The sequence below is a fragment of the Alligator sinensis genome, unplaced genomic scaffold (genome assembly GCF_000455745.1).
Source record: "Alligator sinensis unplaced genomic scaffold, ASM45574v1 scaffold125_1, whole genome shotgun sequence".
In the NCBI taxonomy this organism is placed as follows: domain Eukaryota; kingdom Metazoa; phylum Chordata; order Crocodylia; family Alligatoridae; genus Alligator; species Alligator sinensis.
In genome coordinates this window covers 1440589-1453102 of record NW_005841893.1, presented here as the reverse complement: position 1 = coordinate 1453102, position 12514 = coordinate 1440589, and the positions used below count along the sequence as shown (strand labels likewise).

Sequence of the window (12514 nt, the reverse complement as noted above, 5' to 3'; positions counted from 1 at the left end):
ATCACATTTGACATAATACATAAAAAAGGTGTTCACCATTAGGAAATGCTCTTTTAGTTGCAATGACAGTTGCATACAGGGCCTGAATTATACATGAGTTCTCACAATAGTGCATACAGATACGTGAAATCCTTCTTCCAAGGAAGGATTACATTTTTAATCCTAAATCGAAGGGGAGAAAAATCCAATATGACCATATGACCAAAAATGGAGTAAGGCCATGGAAAATAACTGTAACCCAGAATCAGTAAGGAGGTGCGTCATTAACAGACAATGACATCTGAGTGAGCACTCTGGGCATGCAGTGAAAAGCTGATGCTGGGGATCATAAGATGGCATCATAAAACCTGATTGGAGAAGGGCAGATTTCTCCTCCCAAAAACAGTGTTTTAAAGATATGATGCAATGATACAATACAGCTAACCAGTGCTTCCTCCCACATCATGCCTTGTAACATAGTATATTTTCTCACAGACAACATGCACCATTTCCCCCAAAATTCAGCTGCTGGAAATTGGGGTGTACACCATAAGCGGGGAAATATGGCAATAGCAGTTTCTGCCCCTGCAGGGGGGAGAGGAAAGCTCTTTTTCTTTCTGCCTTTCAAAAACAAGGTGTGCATCTTATTCGGGACATTCTGAGAGAGAGAAAATACAGTGTTCATGACCTGTGTATTCCAGACTTGGTATTATTGCTTTCTCAACTCATTTATTACAAGGAAAATGACTGTGGGCTATTACTGCATGTTAAATGCTGGTTTGCTCCAACTTGTCACAAAGTCCCCAGCATTCATGTCTTTAGGAAGCAAGGTTGATGTCTACATGTTGCAACTCTCTAGCCACACAGAACCTTTGAACTTCAAGTCAAAGGTTCTTTACCAAAGCAAAATGGCAATACATTTCAAATATGGAAGGAACTCAAAAGAGCATTTTCACTTACAGCAAGCTACACTTAAATAAATTAGAAACAAAAATCATCATCACTATGCAAAGAGAGAGAGAGAGAGAGAGAAAGACTGCAAAAAAACTATTTTCTCTACAAAAGGCCATAATGACTCTTCTAGCAACTCAATGAACAGGCTATGTCATTTCATGTTTATTTTATTACCCCACATGAATGAAATCAATCAGTCTGAAAATTCATCACACACAGGGCAGGAAAATAAATGTTATTAGAAGATGAAAAAATGCCCCAGAATAAATTTAAAATGTACAGATTTATAATGGGAACCAAGGGGGAAAGGAGAAGACAAAAACAAGAACAAGGGCTTTGCCTTTAAAAACAACATTCCCATCAAACTTTGACTTTCAACTACAGAAGAGATGCATGGCTCCAGCATGAATGGGGCTTTCACACTATTAAATAATGGCATCTTTGAAATAGAACATTTCATGATTTAAATACATTAATTAATTCTAAATAAATATTGCCTGCAAAGGAAGCTGCTTGTCTACCACAGCTCCCTTCTCTCCTTTCCTTGCAGGGCTCAGCCACCACCTGTTTTCTAAAATGGCAAATGATATTTAATTCCCCACCCCCCTTTTAAGCGCTTGATCCAGAGTCAACAGGAATCTTCCCCTTGAATTCAGCTGGCCTCAGACTGGATGTAGTTTGGAGCATGGGGGTATTTCTTCTTTAGTATTTATACAGTCCCTTCAAAGGGCAAAAATAGAATGCAGCTTTCTGGTTTGTAGCTTACAGATGATCCCTATACACCACTCTCCACTTACAAAATGAAAGACTGAAAATAAACCACAGTGTATGTGATGAATTGACTATGGGCCCAATATTGTTCCCATCAAGGTAAATGTGAATTTTGCAACTCACTTCACTAAGGACAATTCAAACTCTATTACAGGACTTAGATGCCACATTATTTTACTCTACTGTTCATGAATAATCCTGTAAGGCAGCAAAAAACCAACAGTGCATCTGCATTACCGGGATCTTTTTGACAAGGACTTTGCTTGCCCATTCCCTCTAGCTGGCTTTCCTGAGGGGAAGAGTAATAAAGTGCTCAAATAAGTGGGTCAGGGAAGGGAAGGCCACTTGATCCAGAAGAAGCCCAGAGGGCAGTCAGAACCAGAGTGGCACATAAAAGCGCAATGTATGACTGAAAACTGCTTCCTGATGAGCTGGACTATTTCATGTGGAATCTGACATGGATAGGCATAATGCGATGCAAGAGGCAGAATTAGAAGGAAGAACCTAAACTGAGCCTGATTTTAAGAAAAGGGGAGGGTGAAGGGCCTTGTGGGGCCATCTAGAAACCCCATGATAAATCCAAATCCACCTCTGTCCTTAAATCTACCCCCATACTTTTGCATTTCTTCCAAATTCCCAAATGGAATCTTAACTTGGATGGAAGTGGAAAGCCTTTGCTAAGCAATAGGTCTTTCTTTGTCCCTCCTCAACTGGGAGACTGCAACCAGCTTCATTCCAAGACAAACAGGAAGAGCATTTCATGTCAGTATGCAGGCTCTAAAAGAGTAGATCTACAAGGACTTCAGTTCTGTTTTCCTCCCCACGCTGTCTGAGGATAAAATTTAACTCAATCTCCGAGTGTGGTATTCCTTCCGCAAGGTTTATTCAGGTACATGTAATTCCATTAATTAAACTGGTGGAAGAGATGCAGAGCTAGCTTCCGCTGGGTAGGTGGACTTATGCCTGAAATGAACTAATCAAGGGGGCAAAAGGACAAATGCAGAAAGGTTACAGCAGGTCTTGTGCAGGCAGAGAATGTAAAGTCTTTTTTCTTGCTCCTGTAAAAGTAGAGCATTTCATTTACTCAGACTCTCTGAGAAAGTGCATTACTTCTCATCTACAAATGGAGTTTTCCTGGTTCACACTGCAAAAGATTGTCCCTGTCATAAACAGGTCAGAGGCAGGTCCTTAGAAATTTCAGACTTCTTGGCGGTATTTGATTTTAGTCAAACTCTAAACCCTAATGGGCATCTTGGAGAGGGAATACCACATTGCTGCAGCACATGCATAGGACCGTCTCAATGTTACGTGTGAATGCTTCCATCCATGAGGTGGAAAAAGCAACTAATTTACTGAAAAAGAATTTTTCTTCCTATAAGGAAAGACAATCAAGAAGCACAACTCCTTTGGGATATGGTCTTATTCATCACAATTCACACCAGTTGAGTGCTCCTAGAGAGAACTTGAGGGTTAAGGCACACTACTTGATACACGGGTGGCAGACTGCTTTCATACACAAAAGGTACTCTTTGGGCAACGGGGGTATCTACCTGGATATAAAAATATTGTGGATGTATTCTTCAGTGTTACGGCCACTATAACTTCAGAATGCAACTTATGGCAAAGAAGAGATGCTTACAAATCTCACAGAATCACTATTCCCTTTCATGTTCCCCTGAAAGCAGATTTTGAGGTGCTGGACCCAACCTATAAGCTTTGTAATGAAGTAGGGGGCATCTGCCTGAAGCGGGAGACAATATTTCAGTGACAAACTCTGTCCTCAGGTATTTCCTGAGTTGTGTGTGAAGATCCAAGGGCAACATTTCCTGGTAGAACAACTGAGCAGTAGTAATTCCTCCCAATTTTGAGGTCTGCAACTTAGAACAATGGTTTGTTGCGACTGCACAAATATTCTGGCTGCCCATGACCTCCACACTGAACCCTATAAACAACAGTGATAATCCTCAGTGAGAACTCCCTTCCTTGCAGAGAAAAGCAGCACTATTAATCCCTGATCTTTATCTTTCCCACCTGAACTGTTTGCCTTCCAAGGCCTCACCTGAGTAATACCATAGTTGAGATAGTTTCAAAGTGAAAAGAGTGTGTGTGTGTGTGTGTGTGTGTGTGTGTGTGTGTGTGTGTGTGTGTGTGCGCGCAACAGTGATTTAATAGGTGAAATTGCAGTATTAAAGGCAGTGGTGGCAATTATTCCTGGAGTTATTAGTACAACATTGGTTCACAAACACAAAAAATATGGTTGGAAAGTGGGCAAGGCAGATTGCTTTGCTGTCAACCATTTTAACATAATGCTGTTTGGTGTTGTTGAGGGTTTCTCTCTCTCCTGTCTGCCCCTCGACATGGGGAACAAAAACACATATTGCAGACTGCATCTGTTTGCAAAGGCATTTCTCTAAACTATGCTGGGCATGTGACCGTTGCAGATTTTGAGATGCTGCATAATTACTTCTGGAGGCAGATTTCCTTCTTGTCGGCACTTCTTCATTTGTGATTTTTGTCCTGCTGGTTATTCATCATAGAAATGTTTGTAGACCACCAATACATTGAACAATTCAGACAATACATTGCACTTTGTCCTTGTAAAGGAAGGCATCATCATCTCTTGAGGCCTCCCTTCATCTCTTTTCTTCAGGGTGGCCAAGTGCCACCCTAAAAAACACAGTTCAGTAGTTTTCCAGTGTAACCAGATCCCTTCCATCTTGTATTATTTCCCTTCCTGGCACTTTGAATCCAATGATTCGGCCAACCAGACTGCTTCTGAGGCTTCCAAAGTGCAAAAGAGTTCAAGGCATTAACCACCTTAAGCACCAGTTAAGGCATATTTGTTTCCAGTCTCAGCCACTGTAAACCCTGTCTAGTGTAGTGTACCAGTTCAGTCATACTACCGTTTAGTGCCAGACTGCACACCGCTGCGCTGAGTTCAGCAAAAAATTCTGGAAAGAGGGGAAGGAGAAAGAAAATGTTTGGTTGGTTTTACAGAGAATACAACCGAAGGGAAAAGAGGTGCAGTAAGTGAAATGAGAGAATAGACTTTGTTGTCAGAAATGCTTTTATCATGAAAACACAATACTGTAGTACAGAGAAACGTAATAAGTGTACAGCCTACTTAATACCTTATAGGCTTCTTCACTCTCATGCTCTCACTCATATGCTCAAAATATAATTAAATCCAAAACATTTGAGGTTGCAAAATCAAGCAGGCCAAAGATTAGGAAAATGCCCGATTTGAGGTTGCCTGCACAGCCTTTTATCGGACCTCTTATACATACCTTTTGAGAACAGTGCCAAACTGACCAACCTTCACTAGACATCTGCAAACTGGATTTTTTTTTTTAACAAAGGGAAGGAAAAAACTAAGTATATTTTCCCCAATCCTGTTATGAGAAGACTCGAACACTGTATCTGAAATTCTGGGAAAAAACAGCCTGAGGCAGAAGTCCAACATGGAAATTTTCAGCCTGCACAACCTGAAAAGTTATAAGTAACCAAAGCTAAGGTCTTATAATGGGAAATACTGGGCAACCTTAAATACAGGCAGCCTATAGTCAACTTCTAAGCCTTTTAAATAGTGTTGGCTGGCCAGGGACTATTATGGGACCATTCTCTTGCTGGAGACCTTTAGAACACTGTAACCACAAAAGAGAAATCATTGGATAGAATAATACCAATTCTAAACACTTTGTGGACCTTCTTATGTTGTGAAACTTGACTAGTGAGGGAGATGCTTTATTTTCTGTTCTCTTTAGGTCCTTTAACTGGAATAAAGGATTGGAGATGGGGGGCAGTGGTGGGTAGGGGGCATAATGTGCCCTGTTTATTTTATCGTCATTCCCATTCCCCACTCAAATTTAATACCCGAGTAGAGATCACAGACTGCTGAGATCATTTGACACCCATTTATTTAATTGGTAATCTTAATTATTTAGGTCTGACAGGCTCCTAAAACATTATTATATCCTGAACAGTCTACATAATGGGTGCTCAATCTGTAGTTGGTGGGCCAGATCTGGCCACCTGGTGCCACATAATCTGGCCTGCAGAGAGCCCCACTGGCTGTGGTCCTGAGCACTACACTGGATGCACAAGGCAGTGTGGGGCCTAATCCTGGTGTGCAGGGGCTGAATGGGGCCCCTGGAGCCTATTCCTAGCTGGACAGGGGAGACATCGGGCCCTGTGCTTCCCCCACTGGCTAGGATTGGGCCCCGGGACCCTGTGCCACCCCTACCCAGCTGGGATTGAGCTGTGGCCAGGTGGAAGCAATCCAGGAACTGATCCTCGCAGGCTGGACCTTATCTGACTTGCAGACCAGCCCTGCATCATTCACTTGGTCTACAGGGTCTAAACATTGGTCTACATGAATATTACTATCATTCTGTCAAGCCACTGGCAGACATTAATTTACATATGTGATGGGATCTTAAAAAATTCTATCCCTGTTCCCCAAAATTGTGTATCCTATCATGCCAGATCTTGAACATCTGTTGCTGGGCTGCATGACGACTATACCTCTGCCCATGTGCACGAACAATAAAGCTGTGCCATGCCACCTGATGCCAGTACAAAAAGTGAGAAACTGGGCACAAAGATGTGTTGAATGTGGAACATCTTTGTGGGTGTGTTGCCATTTTTATGGTTTATGTGATAAATTGGATGATGAACGTGTGGCATGTTACAATGTGTTGCATGATTAACACATTAATCACACAATAAATGTAATGTCTGCCTGGGTCCCAAGGATATAAATTGTCTGGGGAGTATTTACGGTTTAGCATACTTGTGGATTATTTCCCTCACATTAAGAAACCAGCATTAAGTGAATTTTTAGTTTGGCCTTAATCTGTCCAAGACTTCTCTTGCACTTCTTTTCAGGTTTTACACCATTCCTACTTCACTTTCTGGCTTATCACTGTAGATATACACTGTACCAAAGACTTCTAATCAGCTTTGTACAGAAACTGCACAGAAACTGCTGCCGTGGATGCAAATGATCTAAGATGACAGCCAACAGCAGATTTAATTATTATTAATATATCCTGAACAGTACAGTACTGATCAGGGGTGCTCAACCTGCAGCTTACAGCCAGATCTGGCTCCCTGGTTCTGTGTAATCTGGCCTGCAGGGAGCCCGGCAAGCCATGGTCCTGTGCACTACATGGGGTGTGCAAGGTGATATAGGGCTGGATTCTGGGGTGCAAGGGCTGAGTGACCTATTAGGTCGCCTATTTTATTTAAAGGTGACCTAAATCTAAAAATCTTTCTTTAAATGTTTCTAATGGCCTATGGCCTACACTACTCAATATGTTTTTACATCTTAAAAATGTAATAAACTACCTAACTCTGTTCTTTTATTCTTTCCTCAAGTCTGAACATACGTCTTTGCCCTCTGCAGCTCAAAGAGTCATTTTCTAAAACCTATGTGAATGACTATCACCTGAGCTGCTCCAGGTCCAAGAGCTTTTCCCCCTTCTGCAGCAATGTACTAACTTTAAATAAAAATCCAGCAATATCGAAGTAAAGAGCATGTCAGACAGCAGAGAACACTGCTTACAAGAGCTTGGCCTACAAACAATGACTGACTGCAGGACTTGGGTAGTCAGGGATTTTGGGATGTCAACGCCACTATTCTTAATATTTAAAAAAAAGTGAAAAAGGTCTTATGACAAAGATGAATCCAGAAGTGACTTCATGGATCGCAAATCCATAGGCTGAGAGAGTAAAGTGCAAAACATTTTGCAGGTCAACTGTAAAGGGCTAACTTGGTTTTTGGCCCTTTGAAGTTCTTTCTCCCTTTCTTTCAAAATGGTGATGTCTCTAAAGTGACCTTCTAACTGAGACAAATGTCATACAGTGGCAACAAATGTGTTCAACCAACACATTAAAGTAACTTTAATCTTGTTTCCCTTAAAGAAAACAAAACAAAACAAAAAACCCTTTAAGACAGTTTGCTGCCCCTGGTATTAGAAGTTAAAAAAAAAAAAAGCTTCTCCAAACACAGTCTGAGAAGCCCAAGGTGAAATCTTACCCTTATTCTTCTTGGCTAGTGCATCAGCCTGTTCCCAAATATCATATGCATAGAGGATGTAGGAAGTGATGTTGACATAAGAGGAAGTTATGCTTGGGATATTATGCGGAACGCTGATTGACAACCCAATGCCACTGCTGCCACCGTTACTTGCATTTGAACCTGGCTGGGAACCCACAGAGCTGGCAGGTGAGGGCATTGGAGAGAGAGGAGGTGTGCCTGTGCTTCTGAGGAAGAGAAAAGAAAACAAAGAGACAAAATGAAACAGCGAGGTAACACTGAAATGTCTTGCCACAAGATACTCATATTGTCTGATCCTGGGTGTCTTGTGAGAGCATAAGTCAGAACTGTATATGTATCATATGCACCTGGCTCATGAGGGCTGAAGCATGTTCCACTATGTAAATGCATAATTGTATTTATGATTCAAGTTGGAGGTTTTTTGGTATTTACTTTTTGTTTGTTTGCTTGTTTTTACCAAGTGACTTGGGATTCTGGGTGCTCACCTGAGATGCCACTGAAGGGCATCAGATGGTGCTGATCTACCACTTAAGTCCCATGGTGAAGATCCAAAAGCTTCTGAAAAAGTCTCAACTTGGTTATTTAAAGGTTTTGGCTAACAAATTCCACTTCATGCAGGCATGGTCCACCCATTTTGGATTTTGGACTATTTTTATAGGTTGTTAGTATTAAAATATATCTGGCTACTACTTGGTAAATCCACTTTTAGCACAGAAGCTAGTGATGGAACAATACTATGTGGCCACCTAGATCATCCTCCAGAGAAGGTGCCAGGTTATTTTTATGGTGTGCTTTACGCTGCTCTATCCGGCCTAATTTTACATTACTCAAGTAATGGGGTTTATATTACTTACCTTGGGAGTATTCAGTCTAATAAACACTACTGTGATAGATAGCAGTTGGAGCAATTACATTTTTTAAAGCTTCTCTCAACATGTACGGTACCAGTCTTTCTGAAAGGGGAATGTAGCTGGACATCCAGCTCATGCATGCAGTTGCCAAAATTGTGTGTGCACAAAACACCATATTTACTAGGGCTGTACAAACCTTTGGTCGCTAATTTGATTCGGAGGCGATTCAGCCTGATTTGGAGGTCCGGGTTCCTCCCGCCCCCCAGCTCAGCGACTGGTGCCTCCTGGGTCTGGAGGGACACCCAGGTCCCCCTGTGGTGGATCGCCAAGCTAGGGGAGAGGGGGTCCCCCACGCACTTAGCAGCAGACCCGGAAGTGGACCAGAAGTACTTCTGGTCCACTGCCAAGCGTGTGGGGGATCCCCCCTGCCCTCCACACTCCTGTGGGATGCTCCAGCCGCTCTACCATCTCAGCATTCATGAGCTACGCCTGGTACCTCAAGATATGTAGAAAAACCATTTAAAGACGTGTCTATGGCTGAATTGCTGATTCTCTGAATCAGAATCAAATCTTCAGATTCAGATTTGGCTGAATTGAATTGCGACAGTGATCCGAATTGGCAAATCGAATCACTGTCCCCTGAATTGGGCTGAATCCGAATCGAATACTGCCCACTTCGCACACCCCTAATATTTACTTATGAACTGTCACTTAGATGCATATTGAGCTCTTTGGGCCATATCTGATTTGCATGTGTACTTGCATTAGCTCAACAGCTAGCTGGTTGAAAAATTGTTCTGTGTAAATTTTTGCAGTAGCTTTTATGTTGCTTTTTGTTGCCACATTTACAGTAACTCTCAGAGCCATAGAAAAATGACCAAAAAGCATTAATAATCAGCCACACATTGATTCCTATTAAAATAAGTTCTAACAGGTGGACAAATGAGGAAAAAAAAACCCAGCTAAAACCTAGAGCTCAACACATTACCACAAGTGATATAGCATGGTTTACAGAGAGGGTATAATAGGACAATGGGAAAGGAAGATGCATGCAAAAGGAGAAAAATCCAACAGGTTTCATCTGTCCTCTGTATCCAGTCACCCAGGACAAGGATCAAAATAAGAGGGGCTCTAAAAGCTCTAAAAGCATACTGTACAGTCTTTATTTCCCTGATCCTTTGATAGGATAATGTTCTGTATACCTTACAACAGAAGTATGTTATCTCTAAGAAAAATAAATCTCTCCATGTAAGCTGAGAGGAAGGAAAGAAATAAGCAGCAGATAAATACTTCTACTTTAAGAACACTGGTTTAGCTTATTAGCCAGGAAGATATGCAGTGCACTCAGCTGCCTTGGAATAAAGTCTACAACTCAAAAACATACAGGCTACTACAACTGGTTTCCATAAGCAAGACGGCACTTTGATAAAAAAATTAAATCATACCTTGCAACACATGGAGAAGGCGCTTGTGTGATTCTGGAAGAGCTCTGTAGCAAAGAAAGAAGCCAGTTACATTTGGGTGTGACAATGATTTACACCAGACACTCTAAGTTCTTTTCCACTGCCTATTTAGAAACTGATTAAACAATGCATTCTACCTTGAAGTGGTCATTGAGGATACGGGAATACTTTACTGCAGTGTCCTTTTTGTAACGAAACATTGCCATATGCAGAATGGACTGGCAGCGCATGCTGTGAACAAAAACAAGGAGTCAGCGACGGTACATATATGTTACTCCAGCAGTAATTAAATCTTACAGAGCAGGAGCATGCACGTGTGCACACACACACTTTACTGTAAACTGGAGAACATTTGTACTTTCTCCCCCAGGGGTTTCATAAAAATAGCCTCTGAGAAGATCACCTCAGAAGAAAAAAAGGTATAGTATAGGACTATAGGTCATGCCTGCAGTATCATGGGAAATAATGCACAACTTCCAACAGGTGCTACGGGCCTAACATACCCTATATCTAGAGCTGTTTTGAGCATGTTCAATTATGGTTTTGATTATGCAGCTCAAAAATCTGCACCAGCCACATGACATTCTACCCTCTATTTAAATAATTACGCTTTCTTGACTCCTGATATTTCCAGTTAGCTTAAAAAATTGTAAGAGCTGACTTGACTATTTTTTCCACATGAGCACAATTTCAGTTGAGCTTAGCCCTTCATCCCACTAAACAAAAAGTCTTTCAATGAATCTGTTTTAGCTATAAAAACAAGCAGTGGAGAAAAAAGTCCCTTACCATAAAACAGCAAAGATTTTTTCATGTGCAGATGCTGAGGAGTCCGTAAAGGATTTTAATGTCATTATAAATCTATAAGGAACCAAAATGAAAAATGAATGCTATATTCAGCAACTAAGGAAGTGCAGTTCCTCAATTCATAGATACAGTACATTTGTGACAAGCTGGTGGAGCCCATTGGATCAGACACAAAACCAGGAAATCAGGGGTACTCCCAGCCCTCCACCTGACTCATTGTCTGACCTTCAGCTGGTCACATGACCCTTCTGTGTTTATGTCTCCATCTGTAAAATTAAGAGATACCTATCATACTTTTCTTACTTCACTAAGGTCCTTAATTCAGTGGGACATGATAAGTTATGGTGATCAATACTCAAGATGGGATATCTACCACACTTAGTTGAGCTACTGTGTGAGCTGTATCATAATCAAGTCAGCTATAGAAGCTGCAAAAGTAACATAAGAGTATTTTGCAGTCACACAAAGTGTAAGACAAGAGTGCATACTGTCACCTTCATCTATTCAGCATTCTAGCAAAGATAGTAATGAGAAAGTACTACTGGAAGGCTTTATAGGAGGGCCTCCATTATTAGCAGACAATATAATTAATTGCCTCAGTTAACTGCCTGAAGTACTACAGGATTTGGTCAATAGATTACATACAGCAAGAGGTGACTGGACTCAATATCTCAAAAACAAAACAATGACCATAGCAAAAACCAAAAACCAACAACCAAGCCTGGGAGAAGAAAAAAAAGCCTGAGTGAGTTAAAGAATCAAAGTTCAGTCATTAATCGATATAACTCATGTAAATCAGATACTCAAAGGATATTAATCATGGTAAACTTATTAAGGATCTGGAAAAATAGAGAGGTCAACTTTGAGGAAAAAAACAGGACTTCAAATGACATATTTATGACTTCAAAAGCTGGACCTTGAAGAGAGACAAGAAACATTTCAAATGCAGTAACATCAAAAGATATTGAGAATTCCATAAAAAGAAATCTAACAACTGGGGTTGGAGAAGACTGGAGGTAGATGAGGCCTTAACACCATTAGTAGAAAGAAGTTAATTTTTTGGACAAATGATTAAAGTAGAAGGGGACTACCGAGAGAACACCAAGCATTCAAGGAGGTATAGAAGGAAGACTGAGTGAAAGACCAAGAAGAGCAAGGCCAAAGTGAAGAACAGAAGGAAATTTGGAAAGCAGGAAGAAAAGAAATACAGCAGATGACATTTTTATTCAGTAGTGTAGCCAAAATAAAGATGGCTGTGAAAAAAATTGGGTTTTTTTTTACCTCAATTCCTAGTTTTCAAGGGAAACCAGGAAAACCCAAAGCTTTTTAGACATATTTTTCAATTTTTCATAAAAACCAAGAAACTATTTTAACAAAAATGTTATAAAAAAGAAAAAAAAATGGCTTCTTCAACTAGCTTCAAGGAAAGAAGCTGAATTAAGTCTGGGAAATATTCACCTAACACTGACATTCTATATCTGGAGAAAGTGATATGTGACTTTTTTCTCCTTTATGTACAAGGTTTCAACTTGTCCAGATAACCCACATCCATCATAAGGAGAGTCTCATGTAACACACAGAGTCCCTTGTAAAAAATAAGAAGTGGAGCTTTTGCTGTGAAAACATCCTAC

General features: G+C 40.8%; 1 protein-coding gene across 10 annotated transcripts in view; it reads right to left on the bottom strand.

Annotated features, from left to right (window-relative positions):
• Nucleotides 1-9: 9 nt before the first annotated feature.
• Nucleotides 10-12514, bottom strand: part of AFF1 (AF4/FMR2 family member 1) — a 220426-nt gene continuing 207921 nt past the window's right edge. For 9 of the 10 annotated variants that reach the window (XM_014517138.2, XM_025197255.1, XM_025197253.1 and 6 more), the window contains 5 exons: nucleotides 10866-10937; nucleotides 10217-10310; nucleotides 10062-10105; nucleotides 7745-7971; nucleotides 4534-4655 (listed from right to left, as the gene is read on the bottom strand). In XM_014517138.2, coding sequence (XP_014372624.1) covers nucleotides 4534-4655; nucleotides 7745-7971; nucleotides 10062-10105; nucleotides 10217-10310; nucleotides 10866-10937 — 559 coding nt within the window. Of the gene's footprint in view, nucleotides 4656-7744; nucleotides 7972-10061; nucleotides 10106-10216; nucleotides 10311-10865; nucleotides 10938-12514 lie in introns of all 10 variants that reach the window. The other variant, XM_006018091.3, reaches the window with a different exon arrangement.